At 39.1% G+C, this 19,377-nt stretch overlaps 1 protein-coding gene across 1 annotated transcript in view; it reads left to right on the top strand.

Moving 5' to 3' along the window:
• Positions 1-19,377, top strand: part of DGKG (diacylglycerol kinase gamma) — a 123,064-nt gene that overhangs the window by 89,989 nt on the left and 13,698 nt on the right. Inside the window, exons 24-25 of the mRNA XM_058188793.1 lie at positions 5,621-5,711; positions 11,025-11,226. Of these exons, the coding sequence (XP_058044776.1) occupies positions 5,621-5,711; positions 11,025-11,226 (293 nt within the window). The remainder of the gene's footprint in view (positions 1-5,620; positions 5,712-11,024; positions 11,227-19,377) is intronic.

The following is a 19,377-nucleotide window of genomic DNA, read 5'->3' as shown; positions in this document are numbered from 1 at the left end:
TGGATGACTTGGCTGCCTCCTACTCCCAGCCACCTGCACTTCACAGCCATGTTTTCTAGCTTAAGTTTAAAATGGCTGTTTTGCAACCTGAGCCACATTAAGCTCTTCAGAGCAGATGGTCTGCAGTGACTTCTTCCATTCTACTAGCAGACCCATCACAGATAAGGTGTAGTACCTTGCACATATCTATCTTTCTGGGGCTAGTTCCTGCCCTGGATGGCCATTTTGCCCTTGGTTGTTGGCTACTGGTCAACAGATGCTGTTCTTGTTACAATTTTAGGATTGATCCAGAAATGGCATATTAAGTCAGTCAGCTATCTTCAACCTAGGAAGCTCATGCTCCATTCAGCCTTTCTTTTGTTCAGTGGGCAGCTTTCTTGTTTTTGGCAGGTTTGGTGGAGCCTCCTGTTCTTTCTTTCTCACCTCCTGCCCTCGCTTTTGCAAAGCTTCTCTTCCTTTCCTGTTTCCCACCCCCCTCTTTTACATATTTAAGATGCAACATAAGAACTTTTCTACTTTGTTTCCATAAATCTGAACAATTCCTCCTGCCTAACAAATTTCCCATAAATCTACAGAGGAATGGAAGGACAACCAATTTTTATTTCATTCATTGATTGGTTATTTGCCCATTTGAGCTACTGTTTTGCTTCTGACTGAGGTTTTACTCCACATCCAATTGGATTGATTGTAAATTGGGGATAATGTCATGGCACTTTTCATCTTTAAGATAAAAAGTATTACTGAAAGAAACTTATGTTATTTATATAAAATCCTGAAGCAAAATTATCTCAAAAGCATATGTAGTATTCTAAGATTTGGAACTCTAACGTTTGGCAATTCTGATTATTTTAGGTTTTGCTTGGAAAGCTCCTAGAATTTGGCTGTAGATCCAGTTCCATTCATTCACACTTCATAATTATATATAAATTCCAGAACCAGCAGAAACAGGCAATAAAGGCAAAACAGAATATCAGGTTGGAACTAGCTCATGTTTCACATGTAGATTCATGAGAAATAGTCCTGGCTTGCTTTCATTAAAAAAAGCAAAACTCACTTACTAATGTCTATACAGGAGATATTCAGGAAAAATTTACAAAAATTAAAGAATTAATAGACCTTCAGCAAACAGTCTTCCTTCTTTATCCTTCTTTCTTTATCTTATAATGCATCTTAAGTATAGGCTAGGAAATACAGAATGGAAACTGTAAAGTAATCCCATGCTTCAACCATGCAAAATGAATAATGTTTGGCCTTTCAGATGTTGGATTATAGTTTTTGCTGAAATTGTAATGGATATGCAGCAAACAGTTGATTTATTTGACATGTACAGATATATCTGACACGTATTAATTAGATAATCTCATAGCCTGTTTGCCACAATTATGTATTCTGATATTTATTGTCAAGAGAGATAATTAGCCTCTCTTGCTTCTGTATAGCTTCAATATTTCACAGATTTAAAAATAAAGATTTGCTGCCTGTGATAATTCTGGTGAGTTTACATATTTATAATCCAAAGGAACTGAATCAAAGCATTCCGAAGCATTTTCAGGTGTATAGGAAATAGGCAGCATAAATAGTTCATAGGAATAGAAAATGTAAAATAAATATACTGAAAATCCAGTGTAATGTGGTATTCACCAGGTTGGATTCTGTTTAACCTGTTGATGGTTGGGGGTACTGTATTATAGAAACCTTGAAATTTTATAGCACTGTTCAAACATCAGAAGGACTGTCACATAGAGTTGAACTTGAATTTAATTAATTTTCAATCAGTATGTGCAATTTAGAACTTGGAATATAGCTGATAGAAGTCTTGGAATTATTATGGACTAAAATAGCAATTAACAATTTATTCACCTATTTTTTTTATCACATTCTTTCTTTGCTACAAAGTTCTTGGACTTCTTCCAGCTTCCTGATCTCTAATGAAGTCCTTGTCATTCCGTTCTACTTAAATCAAATATTTACCTTATTATGACTCCCTGACACTTATTTGTGGCCTACATTGGTTAACCATCGACTTGTCTCCAAAATCCATGAACACGCATGTACAGTTTTGGTCCAGCAGTAATCTACGAAAAATAAAGTATGTGGAATAAGCAGTGGGGTGGACAAGATTATTCTACTTGTTCATTTTCCAAAGTTGGAAACCTAGGATTCTTTGGAAGATTTTCAAGGGATCCTTAGTGTGGAAGCCTTACTCATACACTTGCCTTGCATAGGTAGGATTCCAGATGACATTTTATTTTATTTATTTATTTATTTATTTTGTCACAACATCATATAAAAAGATTATATAGTATATAAACATATATATGAGTAAATATTAGGAGGTATAAGCATCTATATATATATATAAGAAGAAGAAAAGAAAAACAATAGGACAGGAACAGTAGGCACATTTGTGCGCTTATGCACGCCCCTTATGGTCCTCTTAGGAATGGGTGAGGTCAATAGTAGAAAGTTTTTGGTTAAAGCTTTTAGGATTATGGGAAGAGACTACAGAGTCAGATAAAGTATTCCAAGCACTGATGATTCTGTTACAGAAGTCATATTTTCTGCAATCTAGATTAAAGCGGTTAACATTAAGTTTAAATCTGTTGGTTGCTCTTGTATTATTGCAATTAAAGCTGAAGTAGTCTTTAACAGGAAGGACATTACAATAGATGATTCTATGAGTTAAACTTAGGTCTTGTCGAAGGCGACGGAGTTCCAAGTTTTCTAAGCCTAGGATTTCAAGTCTGGTGGGATAAGGTATTTTGTTGTTTTCAGAGGAATGGAGAACTCTTCTTGTAAAATATTTCTGGACTCATTCAATTGTATTGATGTCAGAGATGTGGTGAGGATTCCAAACAGGCAAGCTGTATTCTAGAATTGGTCTAGCAAATGTTTTATATGCTCTGGTTAGTAGTGTAGTGTAGTTAGTGTTAGTTAGTGTAGTGTAGTGTAGTAGTGTTAGTGTAGTGTAGTGTAGTGTAGTGTAGTGTAGTGTAGTGTAGTTAGTAGTGTAGTGTAGTGTAGACATCTTTGAGAAGAGAAAAAGGGCTGTGCACAATCATGGAAATAGAGTAGAGTAGATGGATTGTCAAATGCATAGTGTGGCTTCAGTCTGAATAGTGAGATGATATACTACATTTTCAAATGCCTTGAAAAGTTGAAAAACATAATCTGAGAATTTCTGGAACAGAGCCATTTAGTCTGCTGAGCAAAGCACCAAGCTATCTTATGTCATTGTTAGTGTTTCAAAATTCCTGTGGTTTAATCTGATATATATTCCATTAGATGGGATGAACACTTTGACTTTTTTCAAAGCAGGCTGCCTTCTTAAAAAAAACCCAATGGGCTTGTCACCTTGCTATTCAAGGAAGTGTGTTCCAATAGGGCACAGTATAGTGAGAATGTGTACAATACCTCAAGACTTCCCTATTTAGTTCTGGAGATGATTTTACACCTACAGGTGGCTAGGCGCCAAACAGCTGCTGTTCCTGTCTTTATAGCATTACACCAGTCTTTAAACATTTGGATGGTTTCTGAGGATCTGATTGAAACTTTTTCATACAAGGAATAGCGCACAGAAGTAGAGGCACTTCCTGTAAACAAACTCTATTAAATTACCATGTTCCTTAGACAGCAATGAAGTCATCTTAGGCCAAAGAGGGGCCATCAAATATGTATTAGAAAAGGAGGGTGGATCCAGGCATATTTCTGTCCTAAATTATGAAGGGACAGTCGAAGCATACTGCCTTTTCAAATTGAAGTAAAATGGTTTTCCTTCTAAACTGTCTGCTACCACCACTTACTCCTGATTCTACCATCATAATCAAAAATAATCATGTTAGAAATACTGAATTGAGAAAGAATCCAATTTCCTCAACTGGCCTTATAGAGCTGTTTTAGTATATTTTTATATTTTAAATTATATATATTTTTTAAAAAAATCTGTCTCTGTGGAAAGATGCTTTCTCTGAATTATTTTAAATTGAGACTAGAATGAGGCAGCTTAGTTGACTCTACGCCAAAGACTTAATTGGCTATGATTACATGCAAGTAATAAAAGGGAAAAAAGAAGCTTCCTCAGAATTATTGTATGTTAAAAACATTAGTGTAGTAGATTGCTATAATCAAGAAATAAAAACAAGATTTGACAGATTTAGGTCAGGAATTCTCATATAATAGATTATTCCCCCACCCCACATGTACATACATGTGATTTCATGAACAAAATTAAGGAGGGTTACAATTTATGGGTGCCCAGAAGGTTGAAAGGCAAGTAGGCATGGGACATAGCATCTACAGATGGTAAGGGAGGATCCTGCAAGAATAGCGTATAGTATGGGCCAAGAACAAGCAGGCAAAGCATACCATTTTATGGGGGTAGCCTGACCAGCTATTGTGCAACAAGGGCTGGTTGCCTTTCCTAAGAGCAAGGCTTGTAGCAGCAGCAGCTTTCCCACCAGTCAACTTCCTTCCAATATAAGAAGACATTCAGTTTCCATCATCAACAGTCAGCTGACTGGAGATAATAGGATTTGGATGATGGACTTACGGTGTCACACTGCCTATTCTGCCTATTTTGAAACTGGCTTTAGACTGATTATGAGATATTGGGAACTGGAAACTTGTGAAAGCATCCTTATTTTTGTTTACTTTCTATAAGCTCTTTGGACTGCTAAAATATGGGCTAAATCAGGGGTGGTATTCACTTACCTTCGCTACTGGTTTGCAAATGTGAGTGCGCTTGCGCACACTAGCTCACTTGCTACTTTTGCGCATACCTCCACGCATGCGCAGAGCATTCTGTGCATGTGCAGAGGGTCAAAAATGGGACGTGATGATGTCTAGGCAGGTGGGCAGACCGTCCCGCCGCTGGTGCTACCAGATTGCGCCATCCGGATAGAGCCAGCTGAATTTCATCACTGAGGTAAATCCTGTGATACAAACAGTATGTACCACTGTGACGTGCATCAGTGTATCATAGAATAATATGGTGTCTCATCCTGAGTTGAAATTTGGTTCTGAACATAGCAGCTATTCTATTAAGAAAAGATATTTCTGTCTTCAGAGTTCACAAAACAAAACAACAACCTTAATACAAACAATGTTTTTTAAAAATTAACAAAATAATTTTTGAATCCCTAATGATACGTTGTTATCAGAGTAAAGCACTTGGCCAGGTGGGATTAAATAATTCTTGGAGTGTAAAACCAACTGTCTCTCTTAATTGAACAGAGGGAAATTTCTTATTCATTTCCTCTTTGTTTCTCGAGTTTTTGCTAAAGCCTGTGGGAATATATTAATTGTCAGATAGGAGATTTTTACATTTAGTTAAACTTGTAACTGCAGATGTAAATAAATTTTATTGAAAAAAAGAGAAAAGTGTAAAAAATAATTGGTGAACTGAAATATTCTATCAACTAGTGCTGTTGTGATGCAATTCCATAAATTGCCTAATATTCTCGTATTTTTTTTTTTACTCATTATCATTTTCCAATCATACTATGGTAGCTCATATTGGACTGCAAACTTTGTGGCTGCTATCACGACAGCATGTATAGATAAAGTATCATGTGAATGTATCACTCCAGAATGCTCTTCCGTTTTTGTTTTTCTATGTCAGAATGAAGAATAAATTGTGGTATTTTGAATTTGGTACAACAGAAACATTTTCAGCCACTTGCAAGAAACTTCATGACTATGTAGAGATTGAGGTGAGTCTCCCCAAACCCTCAAAGTCTGAATTTCCTGTAGAAGGTGTGTTATGATTATGTCAATGATTTCTTAGAAACATGTTCTTGTATTTCATTAAAACACTAAACATACTGTAGACTATTGAACATTCTAGAAAAGTCAGGGTCAAACTTGTAGAGTAAGAATTTCCATGGTTTATTGGAAAATTATTCCTGGCAAATTTATGGTTTATTTTTCCCTCTTTCTTTAACTTCAGACTGCATTCCATCTCTGGAGTCATTAAAACTTTAGTCAGAAAAATTAGGTTGTAACAGCTCTGTGCTGCTTACAGGTTAGAATTTAAAAAATAAATTAAAATGATTTAATTTAATTGATACATATTCAAAAGCTCAAGTAGTGGTGTTCAATGAATATATTTTATTCATGAGTAGACTTGCCACGGTTTATGGCAATAATTGACTCAAAAGACTAGCATTGGTCTAGTCTTTATGTAACCAACATAGCACTATCCCTGGAGCCAGACATGTTTTGCTCAGTTTACCCTGATGCTATTAAACCCAGCCGCATCCTTCAAGACAGGATCTATGGGACCTTTCCATTCTTTCAAGAAATGTTTTAGTTTTTGAAAATAATACCAGTTCCAATGCAAGAATCTCTCCCCTCCCCGCCACTCCCCATTTGAAAAAAAACCTTCAGTATCTCCTCATCTGAAACAGTGATTTTAAAATTTGAATCACAAATAATAGAAAATTCACAATATATATTTATGGACATTTCACTTACTGACTTTTAGTTGACTGTTTAGTAGAACAGGGGAGGGGGGAGCAGGAAGAAGAAGAGGCAGAAGAGCAGCAGCAGGAGGAGGAGGCAGCCAAAGAAAAAGCCAACCTATCTGCTCTTCTCCTGAAAATTGCCAGTTGATGAGAAAGGGCCTCTGTGCTCTCCTAATTGCTCCTGGACTGCTGGGTGTACAAGAGAGAAAAGAATAGGAAGATGAAGGGAACTGGCCATTTTTCCCAATCAGTGATTAGCAGAATCCAAAGTGCAGGATGGAGACAGGAAAAAGTTTCACCAAAAGACTTGCCTGATGGGACAATTTATTTATTTATTTTGAGGTTTATCACTTCCATAGCCTTTACGAGCACAATGCTCATCTCTTTATTTTTTAGTGCTTGGTTGATGACCTTGATTCTGACACACAATGATACGATCAAACAAGATTCTAGATTCCACACATCTGAATGCTTTCCAATTAACAATATATCTCCCATGGTTCTGGCATTGTTAGCATGTCAACAGAAGTTTCCCCCCCCCACAAACAGCTGGCAGCTGCAGCTGAGCTTTTAGTGACATCTCCATCCACTGAGACATTTTAAGATGTTTTGCAGGGAAAGAGTAGGTACATTTATAGTTGAGAAAGCTTCTGTTTGGAAACAGATGTCCAAAACACAGTTCAGTGGAAGAAAAAAAAACATAGATGTGAAGCAGAATTTTTTAAATGTACAGCGTATTCCTGTTTTATGGATTCTCTTTAAGTATATTTGTTGGCATGGGCATCTGGGTGTTTCATCTTTGAAGCCAGTTTTGGGAGAAGAGAATTATGCCCTTATAGGTACACTTCAGGGCTCGACTAAAATTAAGTTTGTTGTGAATGTTTGTAAATTCTGTGATTGCCTACTACCACCTTCCAGCTACATGGAAACAGCCTCTAATTAGGAAATGTGTGGTTCACCAGCAGTTACTAAGAAGTCAATCATTTCATAGTTTGTACTTGAGATTTTATGTGGTGTGTATTTTCCATAACCATTTCCACTCCTCAACCTCATCCAAACCAACCTCTTTTTAAGGACTGAGAGCTATATTTTCCGTACCTGTCATCTCAAAACATAAATGCAATGTTTGTTAATTATTCACTAAAACTAGAAAACAGAATTGTCAGTCAAAGCCCATGTCTTGCCATGCTTCTTCTGTCTGCTTTGATCACCTCCCTTCAGTTCCTTATGACAAGTGAGGACAGGCATCCTCACTCAAGGGCTGACATAGGGATAGCTCCCATCAGCTGTCCAAGAAATCATTTCAGAAGATCCTGGGCTCACTTGGCTTCTCTGATTGCTTCCTAATTGTGTAAATGATCCTGGTCTTACTATCTTTGCTGTGACTATAGTTTTGCATGCCAGCGTGACCTCAAATCTGGGTATGATAGCTTTAAGGAACACGTTGCATTTCCAGACCACACCAAAAAGATGCCAAGTGGACATACCACCCAGAGTTCATTGCTGGGTGCATCTCTTTCTGTTCCCCATTCCTATTTTCAAGGTATCTTTCAAAGATGCCAGTGAAAGAGATATAAGCCTATCCATTCCAACCTGCTCTTTTTCCTTTCATTCATGTAACGTGACCAAAGCTTATGGATCTGGATAATTATTTCAAATTCTTTGTAGACTATCATTATGTTCAAAAGGATTCTTCCTTTAGCCTCTATAGATGCTGATGCGTGCTTAAGACATCTACTCTTATTTTCTAAGGTTACACACAGCGATGGCCTTTTGATTTTATTGCAGCCAGCACCTTAAGGGGCTAATAATAGCCAGGGAAGGAGAGAAAAGCTTTTTAGAGGAAATTGGAACTCATCCAAACCCAGATCAGGAATAAGTTTCAGTTGATTGCTGTCAAAAAGAGTAAATGACATAACATATACTTCTCCTCAGCTGTCTCAGATGTTTTAGCTGGCTACATCCCTTGCTCATTCATCACTCCCCAGCTTTCTTCCTTCCAGCACTAGTCTAGCCTATCCCTTTGAGTACAGGATGTTTAAATAAAAAAGAATCAGCAAGGAAAGACATTCTTGGTCTCTCTGAAGAACTTTTTCCATTGTCCAGCTATTCTTAAAATATGAGAAGGTTTGTGTTTAGTTTGGTATGGTATTTCAGCAAACACTACTATTACCTCCCACGTCCAGTTCACCTAGTACATCTATAAAATAGATGCAGACTTAAAATGGTATTTGGCATTTTCCCCTAGCCATCAATTGCTGAGATTGTATTTAGTCTGTGAATCAGTGTAACTCCTAAAACCTTCCCATGCGAATTCATGCCTGAAAGGCTGAAGTCAGACATGGAATATTCAGATAGCACATTTTCCAGAAACATTTCAAACAAACTAAGTAGACAAATGATTAGTCCTTGGGTTCAAAATAGCTTAGTACCACACATGACTTCAGTTTATGATTTAGTCAAGCAGCATATTAAATAATGAAATAAAAGTGAATTTCGTTTCTTTGAGCAGTAATTAGGACCACCCTCTATATATCTTGGATGAGCAGGTAGGATAAAGCTGCTGTCGCAAGTAGTCCTGACAGTGATATAATGTTTCCAGTATCATTAGACGGCTGAATAACAGTTGCCAAGAACATGTCATCAGCATTATTGGATTTCAGTCTGTTTGTGGGCTTTCCATGGGTCCTTGGTTGGGAACAGAATGCTACACACAAAAGGGTTTACACTGATCCACTATTGCTTTTATTGTATTTGTTTTGGGTTTAGCGCCGATAGTGAGGACATGAGAAAAATACTTTACCTGTATTTGTTCAACCTTTGACAGATTCCACATTGCACAACAATTCATCTGTTATACAAAAAAAAAAAAAAACCAACCCCTAAGTGTATCCTCTCCCAGTATTTGCTGAAAAATACTGTTGTGTGAAAAAAATAATTTGGTTTCTCAGTCCTGGATCTTTCTGCAAATATGTTCAGGATATTGTAGTTCGAGGGTTGCAAAGTGTTAATCTAACAGCATTTTAAGATGAAAGCAACAGTTTACCCTCCTTTTGGCTCTAGGCATCTGTCATGAGCACAGGAGAAATGGCAGTTTTGTTTTGGAAATTGGCATCAGTTACGGTTGTAGTCGCTTAGAAATAAAGTTGTTTTTTTGCCCAGCTGCAAATGTCTACTTCCAGTCTTCCTGCCAACAACCCATCAGCTGCCCCTTCTCAAAGAGGCCATTGTACCACATTGGCACAGAGACAAAGCAGGGTTAAAGAGGAAAACACAGTTGCTGGCCATTAGATGCTCATTCCTCTGCTGGGTGAATATATGGCGTCCATATCACCTTCTGCAGCCTGCCAGAATTTTGCTACCCAGACAGCACAGGAGAGGCTCATTGGCAACATCCCCAAGCAAAACAAAGCAGAACTGAACACAGACCAAAGAACAGCACTTGCAACCCTTAGATAAATATCAAAGGACTTGTGTGCAGACCAAAATAATTGTTTTTCAATGATAGCTTTTGCCAAACATGTTATTATGTTGCTTTAGATTGCTCTTTACCAAAAAAACACACCTATTTACACCTTGTGTCCAATAATTTCTAGTTTCAGTTAGAGGGAGAGGGGACAACCACACAGCTAAATAGATTCACATAGGAAGCTTGATAGTTTTTAAATGTGATATAAATTATTATTTCTGTGTTTCACCTGACTATTAGTAAACTTTTTGTTTCTGCCACCCAAAGCTGCTTGTAAAATGGTCACATTATTTACAGTCTTCATTCTCTGCTTTAAACATTCCCTCTATTGTCAGAAAATAATACACAATATGCAAAACAGCAATATTCATAGGTGAGAAAGGCTCACAAAATTAATAAGAGCGACAGACATCTGATCTTGAATATATTAGGCATTGTCTTGGACGTATATACCTATGTTGGATGTATAGATGGCATTGTTCATAAAGAGGTATCACCAGATTGGGAAAGACTGGTCAACTATACTGAATCTTATAGTAATCTTTACTAGATTACTTAGACTTTACTCATATGACTTCTGATAATGTTTAGGCCACACTTTAAAATGTTCAGAATATTTAGTTGTATAGGTCCCTTGTTCACAGATCAAATGTTTCATTCACATCTACTGAACTGTCCAGCTTGCGCATGAGAAACAAGAATTATACTGTAAGTTTTCTGCTTCAAAAATGTCCCCTGTTAAACTGCATGTTTGTGGTACATTTAGACTCTGGTTAAAATGGTCATAAGTAAATAAATAAGTGAATAAGACATTGTTTAGAAAATACTGCTCCTGCTGGCTCTGCTGAAAGAGGTTCTAGCATCTACACTTGAATTTTGAACTGATAGCATCACAACTTATTGTTTAGTATTATTGTAATGAATGTGGATCTTAATAATTTTGTTTCATTGGTTTTATAACAATTAGAAGTCAATTGGATATTTAGAAAGGTGGAATAGAAATATTTAAGTAATTCATGATACAGCTTAATAGATAATTCTAAATATATTTCATAAAACCACTCTTTTATCTTTTTCTCCCTCTGTATCAGTGTGATGGAACAGTTTTGGATCTGACTAGCACTTCATTGGAAGGAATTGCAGTCCTCAACATTCCCAGCATGTATGGTGGCTCCAATCTCTGGGGGGAAACCAAGAAACAGCGCAGCTATAACCGCATGAGCAAGAAAATACCTGAAAAGTTGCAATCCTCAGTGGTTACTGATGCCAAGGAGCTCAAGTTTTGTGTCCAAGGTGAGGTGGCTTAGAATTTTTTTAATGTGGTAAAAGTACCACACAAAAAGAGTATCTCCTGCATTCAATGCCTGACAAGTTGGAAGAACCAAAAAACAAGGTTTCTTAGGGGCATGCAGTTTAATGAAAAATAGCAACCTATTTCATCTGTGAAACTGAAGATCAAAAACCAGGATTTGTGTGCCAATAGTCATTGAAGAATTGAAAAAAGCCATTCCAACTGCTTGTTTACTACCAGAACATGCTCAAATTAAAGCATATCTCAGATATGGCTTAGCTTTCATTTGAACACACTGGGTGAAGAGGAATCCAATTTTCTGGATAACTGGCTGAACTGTTAAGATTTTTTTTCCTAAACATTCAGTCTGGAATCTGTTTTCATGATTGCGGGCAACGTCCTCTGGAGTGGTAGAAAACAGAACCTGATCTTCTTCTACGTAGCACTTTTCTTCCAGTTTTTTTAAGGTTAAACATTCCCAATTCCTTCAATCTTTCTTAAATCTCTGCCCCTCCTTGGAGATCATTTCTGGGTTTGTTGTAGTTTAATTAAATCTTTCCTAAAGTACAATATCTACTGTCTACAATACTTGAGATGGGATACAACTAAAAGAAATTAAGTGATTTCCTATGATTTGGAAACAATACTTCTGCTGAAGCAGCATAAAATTGCATTTGGCTTTTTTGAAAGCAACATCATACTGTTGACTCATATTCAATTTGTGATCGGCTACAGTTCCAAAATCTTCACAAACGCTTTTGCCAAGTCAGGTACACATGTGCAGCTGATTGCTTGCTAAGTGAAAAATCCTGCATGTGTTCCTGTTAAATTTCATTCTTTTATTTTAGGCACAGTTCTCTAACATAAAAATAATTGTTAAAGTTATTTATACAATCTTTACGCTATCCTACCTGACATTGTAATATTTGCAGATTTGATAAATATTTTCTCCAAGGTCATGGGTGACTTCGGACCATAGCCCAAACTACCACCAGGCTGTTTTGTGTGAAATTGTAAGAGCAGAAAGTGTGGTAAATACTGTCTTGAATGCCTAAATTAAAGGTAGGATAGAAATCAAATAGCAATAGCACTTAGACTTACATACCGCTGAAAATATTGGGTATATGCTCAGGTTCATATCTTGGAAATCTGTTGGCTTTGGCCTGCTTTAGCTTGATTGTGAGCAGCTCACAATCTATTCTACATGGCCCGTCCATGTTTTTGCTACTATAATTGAGCTCTTTCACATTGTTGTACCAATAATATAGTGAAACTGATTTATGAGTGCCCTATCCGGTGATGCCCATGTAAGTAGGTGTTTTGAAATTTTAAAAATGTGTTAGCATTGAAGAAATTACTGAATTAGAAGAAAGTGATAAATCATTCTCCTGCTTTATTTCTGTTTCTTAGGCCAGTCAGTTCCTCCTTACTATTTCAAACTTTGGCATTTCAGTTTCCAACCGCAAACAGTACATCTTTCAAAAAGACAAGCTGACCATAATGACTGACTGGGAATTTGGGGAGATATGTCTCAAATCATCTGAGGTGATTTGGGTCAGGCAAGCAAAGGCTAAAGGGATGGCATGAGACCAGGCAGGACACACCCTGACAGTTAACCAGTTTGCCTATTGACATTCTCACACACAGTTTCCAAAGGGACTTAATTCACAATTCTAAATTATTTCTAAATGCAGCCAACATTGCTAGCTTCCAGCTGCACATGTAAGAAAGAATTCCCAGGACAAAGGGCACCTGTTTTCTCCATAAGCAAAAGCTTATGTTGTAAGAACTCTGAGATTATGAGTATCAGTTTCTTTTTAATTTTTTTATTTTAATTCTGCTGAAGAAGCTGCTGTGTGTTACCTTCTTTCAATTCAGTTTACTTGTCCTGATCAAAAGATTCCTTCAGGATGCTTGTTCATTACTTATACAGGTAGTCCTCAAGTTACAAATGTAATAGAGCCTACCCATTCCATTTGTAACCCGAGGATTTGTGGGAGTGAATATCATACAGGATCAATCCGTCCCTTCGCCCACGCAGTTGCTAATCGCAGGCAAGCACACATGATGTATTTTAGGATGGGGAAGGCTATGGGGGGGGGGCTAGTGATGGAACAGGCCACCTACCTAAGACCAGCTTCCCCGATTCACTGAAATACCTCATGCTCCCCACTATTGCTTTCCGCCTTACTGAACCTGCCACACCGGATCACCTGTGAAGATCTAACAAGCAGTCTCCTCACCAGCCTTTCAGCCACCTGTGCTCCTCCAACGCTCTGTTTAGGGATTCACAGGTCTCACCTGGCACATTGCTGACTAAAATGGAGCTTCTGAGGGACCGATCTGCCCCTCCAACACTCCGTATGGGCCTCCGCAGGCCTCCTCCGGCCTGTTGCAGGTCGAAATGGAGCTTCCAGAGAGTGGATTAGCTGGAGAGGAGACTGCTTGCTAGATCTTCAAAAGATAAGTGACCCAATGTGGCAGGTTGGGTGGATGGGAAAGCAATTGTGGGGAGCATGAGGCCCAAACAGAGCTTCTGAGGGGAGGATCCGCCTTTCAGAAGCTCCATTTTGGCCTGCAACGGGCCAGGGGAGCCCACAGTTCTGAACAGAACTGCAGAGGGGTGCATGTGGCTGAGAGGCTGGAGAGGAGACTGCTTGCTAGATCTTTACAAGGTAAGTGACCAGAGGTGGTATTCAACCGGTTTACACTGGTTCGCACAAACTGTTGGTGGAAATTTGGCCAAGGTCGCCGAACCGGTAGCGATGGCCGGCTGGCCATGCCTCCAAACCAGTCCCCCGGTCACCACTTGCTTGCCCCACCCGACATGTTTGTCACAGCCATGTTCTTCACGCACACGCGTCCCATTGTCGTGAAAGTCGAATGGGATGTACATGCACAAAGAACAAGACGGCAATCACCGCAGCTTTTTCCATGCCATCCGGTACTTTTCAGCAGCCTGCGGCCAGTCGCCCCAGTCACAAACTGACTCTCAAAGAGGCAGCGGCTGGGAGGCTTCTTTGCCAACTGCTTTCCAATAGTAGCAGCTGGCTGGGGGCCTCTGAAAACTCCGGTCAGCTTGCCTTGCAGACTCTGAACCAACCGCCATGGAAGCTAAGCAGTCTGAACAAAGATGTGTTGGTGGGGGAGGAAGCGGGGCTAGGGCCGGGGCCGCTAAATAGGGGCGACTGGCTAAGGGAGGGCGGGGATAGATAGGTGGAAATTCCAAAAATTTTCCTACCTTTTCCTGTGGACGTGGCTAGTTGGGGGGGGGGGGTCATGTGACTGAGTGGGTGTGAGTGATGTTGAGTTGGCCACACCCACTCAGGCACATGCCCCCCACCTAGCCACACCCACCGAACCAGTAGCAAAAAATTGTGAAACCTACCACTGCAGATATTACCACTGTAAGTGACCCAGTGTAGCAGGTTGGGTGTGGGGGGGGAAGCAATTGTGGGGAGCTTGAGGCCAGAATGGAGCTTCTGAGGGGCAGATCTACCCCTCAGAAGCTCCACTTCAGCCTGCAACATGCCAGGCAAGGCGTCTGAAAGCCTGAATGGAGCATCCGAGGGGATCCATCCCCCCAAAGCTCCATTTCGGCCTGCAATGTGCTGGGTGAGGCCTCTGGAGACCCAAGTGGAGCATTGGAGGGGCAGATCCACCACAGATCCACCCCTCATGAGTTCCATTTTGGCTGGCAATGTTCCATAAGGGTGAACAACTGCCATGGTACTGCAAGATTTGTTGCTTCAGAACTTGTTCGCAAACGCTAAGGGACACTTATCATGTAACTTTGAATGTTCGCTAAGGGAACACTCGTAACCCGGGGATTACCTGTATTACAAACTATTCAAGCCTTTCCAAGTGGACCTGGGTTGAAGGGGACATTATCGTTTGACTTGGGTTCATCTCTGACATTTTGTATTGTTTTTGGTAATCCCTCCAGACACTCAATGTGAATGCATTGATTTGGAATAGAGCGGGAATTTATGATATATTCCAAAGGAGTATTTTACAGGCAGCAGTTATTTTCAAGTTTATCATTAATGTAACATTCATTAGAGGTTGCCTATTTAATCCTTCTCAATGCCATTCCCTCCCCCAAGTCCTTGCCAGCATCCAACAAGTCTAAAGCTTTACAGAAAATGGATCTTGCAAAGTAATGAAATATTAAAGGCCTTCAGCTAATCACAGTGTTGGCACAGCAGTGCAGAACTACTGGAAACAAAAGGTACATTCTCTGTCATGGCGAATCATGGATCACCTTGTGAAATTTTTCTGAAATGCTCTTCCGATGAGAGCACTTGCCTGAAAATAAGAAAATTCTAAGAATATCCCCGTGGGAGACCATGGAGAGGATTGGAAAGAGCTTGGCAGAACAGGTGTTACTTAGGCAGAACAGAATGAGTAATTAAGAGGATGCTTTAATGCCGTTACAGGCTACAGCACAAACAGGAAAAAGAAAGCTGCTGGGGTGGTGAAAGAGCACTCTCTCCAGAATATTCCCTTCTGACTAATGCATGAGACTCTCCAAGTGAAGAGGCCTGAGGCGGGATGAGTACTGCAGCAAATCTTGTAGGCATTTACAGCACAATCCTCAAAAAAACAAAAGCCATTGGGCATGATCTTCATTGAGACCAATGCAGGGCAATTTTGAAATACCTTCTCACTAATGGCTGCCTCAGTTGCAGTGGGTAGCTTTCTAAAGACTACAGCTTCAATAAGCAATAAGCAGGAAGTTGCCAATATCTGATCTGTGGACCATATCTACCGCACCCCCATTCTGCAAGGTTCCCAGCCTACAATTGTTCCTCTTCGCTAGTTTTCTTGTGGCATGAAACAAATGGGTTCATGCATAGCAGCAATGTCAGTTTACAGGTTACCTTTATAACACATGCCAGGATGATAATGGTTAACCAGCTTGAAAACTAATAATCAGGTATGTCAGGACAAGGTTTATAGGGAGAAACAGTTTCTTAATGCTATCAATTATTACTTTTTGCGGTGGTTACTTCTGTAGACAACGCAAATAGGGATTATTTAAAAACTAATCTCAAATCAGGTGGAGGATTTAACAGTACAGTTTTATAATGAGCCATCACTAACCTAATCCTCAGAACAACACATCTTGTTGTTCCCCAAATAAGCATGTTACAGCAGGGCTTTATAGGATTTTACATACAAATAGATCTGAATCACAATTTCATTTTTTCTTTTGGGAAAGAAAAACAATTGTATAGGAAACACACTCCAGAGTCAGATTCACCCATGGCATAAAGACATCTCACAGATCATTTTTAGAGAATGTGACTTTATGATGCAGCTTTTGATTATCTGACTGAGATGGTGTAGGGTTTCCTGCCTGGGCAGGGGGTTGGACTAGAAGGCCTCCAAGGTCCCTTCCAACTCTGTTGTTATATTATATTATATCTCCAATCTACCCATAGAGGCACCCTAAATTGTTCCTTCGCTGTTCCAGTTTTAAAGGAGTAGTATTTTCTACCTTTTTCTACCCAACACATCTGGACTTAAGATGAATCTGCAATGGCTCATTCACAAATCTGGTGATGATGCAGTCAGAAGGTTTCATCTTCAGAGTTCCTGTTGTCCAATTAAGGTTGCCACAAGCTTATGTCTTCATCTCAGGTCAAGGCACTACCCTACCTGGCCATCTTGATTTTGGCTGCAGGAATCCCCGGTTTCTGTAGAAGCATAAGGAGAGGGATAGAATCAAGATCATTTAGAGTGTTAATACCACTTTATAATGCCTTGTTAAGGCCACACTTGGAATAATACTGCATCCAATTTTGGTCACCATGGTGTAAAAAATATGTTGAGATTCTAGAAAGAGTGCAGAGAAGAGCAACAAAGATGATTAAGGGACTCAAGGATAAAACATATAAAGAACGGTTGCTGGAATTGGATATGTCTAGTCTTATGAAAAGAAGGACTAGGGGTGATGACAGCAGTGTTCCAGTATCTCAGGGGTTGCCACAAAGAAGAAGGAGTCAAGCTATTCTCTAAAGCACCTGAGGGTAGAACAAGAAATTTTTAAGAAAATGTTGGATAACCATGTGACTGAGATGGTGTAGGGTTTCCTGCCTGGGCAGGGGGTTGGACTAGAAGGCCTCTAAGGTCCCTTCCAACTCTGTTTATATTATATTATATTATATTATATTATATTATATTATATTATATTATATTATATTATATTATATTATATTATATTATATTATATTATATTATATTATATTATATTATATTATATTATATTATATTATATTATATTATAAGAAGCAATGGGTGGAAACTAATCAAGGAGAGAAGCAATTTAGAACTAAGGAGAAATTTCCTGACAGTTAGAACAATTAATCAGTGGAACAGCTTACCTGCAGAAGTTGTGAATGCTCCAACACTGGAAGTTTTTAAGAAGAGATTAGATAACCATTTGTCTGAAGTGGTGAAGGGTTTCCTGCCTAAGCAGGAACTAGGACTAGAAGACCTCCAAGCAGTGGTGAGATTCAAGTAATTTAACAACCAGTTCTCTGCCTTAATGATTTCATCCAACAACCAGTTCATTGAACTGCTCAGAAAGTTAACACTTCTCCCGAAGTGGTGCGAACTGGCTGAATCCCACCATTGCCTCCAAGGTCCCTTCCAATTCTGTTTTTCTATTCTACTCTACCTGCCCATGTAATACCTAACTCACATTTCACAAAACATAGCATGGCTTCCTTATGTATGCTGATACATATCAGCCATTTTGTAGATCACTGGACCTATCCTACTATTGAATATTTGTTCAAAAGTTTTACAAAGATCAGTAAGCCTGCCTATGAATAAAAATGGGATCTGCTAATTGTTTAAACAGGGGGCTGATTAAATATTGCTGATTCTACTGGAGTTTGCTAAAGCTTTCTGCTGCTTCTGCTGACAAGGATTTAGCATGGGTGTGCTTTCTGCTGCTTCTATTATTTTGGGAGTGAGGCAGCATTATTGTCTTGCTCTGGTGCCATTTTGCATATTCCATTGGATGTTCTGAATGCTGCTATGTCCATTCACTTTCCCCCATAGGTCTTACCAATTTGGAAGCTGGAGGGAAACTGATAAGAGTTTTGCTAGTTTCCCTTTCTATCCAAGTGACAGGAAGGTGGTAAATCTCTCTATAAGCTTACCAGATGTCTAGAAGACTGGCAAGCTTTTGTCCAAAAATAACTCAGCTGACAAGTTAAGGATGGGCCAGGATGAGGCAGAAGGGACCTTAGTGTGCTGTGTAAGCTCCTTCCTCCAGACCAGCAACCTGTTGACCTGTGTTCTGAAATAGCTCAAGTGATCTGTCACTCAGACAACGGGAATACAGCTAAAGCCTCTGCCCAACCTGCTCCATTACACTTTCAAGAGAATGATTGGGGGCTGTTTTTCTGACTATCTACTGATGCTGGGAGGTGGTAGAAATAACACCAAAGAAATCTACTAAATCTTGCCTTTAATTTGTCTCATGGTAAGGATGTAAGAAGCACTGACAAGCATTCTTGTTGATGTAAATTAGAGTTCAGCCATCATGGCAACACATATTATGCTGGCTTGTTTCTCTGATAACTAAGGGACTGGAGGAATACACACAAATGTGGAAGGGAGCAATGTTTAAAGACTATGTCTATGCTTCAGAGATGAAATCTATTGTTCCAAATATCTTCCCAGAATAGAAGAAAGAATAATTTGAGGCCATTAGTATTTAGTTTTGAAATTTTGCAGGCAAGACTTTGTTTGGGGAAATTAAATATGCCGGTTTGGGGTGCTGCAGAAGAAATGACTCCAACTTTAGCACTGCAGATTCATCCTGGCATAGGCCAAATAGCTATTTTTCAAAAGACAAATTTGCTTTGTTCTCACACTTGCTTCTCCTTGTTTGTCATTCATTTTTAATCCATGCTACACTTTTCCCCTTGCACAGCAAAGGCAACCAAACAAAAACCATGCCTGTGCACAAGAAGGTTTGCCAAATTAAGGACCCAAAGAGATGAAGCAAGCCTATTTATTTATCCTTGGCTGCATCACCATTCCAAGTGCTGAAAAAAGTTTAATCCTTGACCCAAATAGTGCCTTTTTAAGGGAAGACATTTGTGTTCAAAACCACAAAATGGTAACATCTG

The sequence above is a fragment of the Ahaetulla prasina genome, chromosome 6 (assembly GCF_028640845.1).
Source record: "Ahaetulla prasina isolate Xishuangbanna chromosome 6, ASM2864084v1, whole genome shotgun sequence".
NCBI lineage: Eukaryota > Metazoa > Chordata > Lepidosauria > Squamata > Colubridae > Ahaetulla > Ahaetulla prasina.
This window is presented reverse-complemented; position numbering and strand designations above follow the sequence as displayed.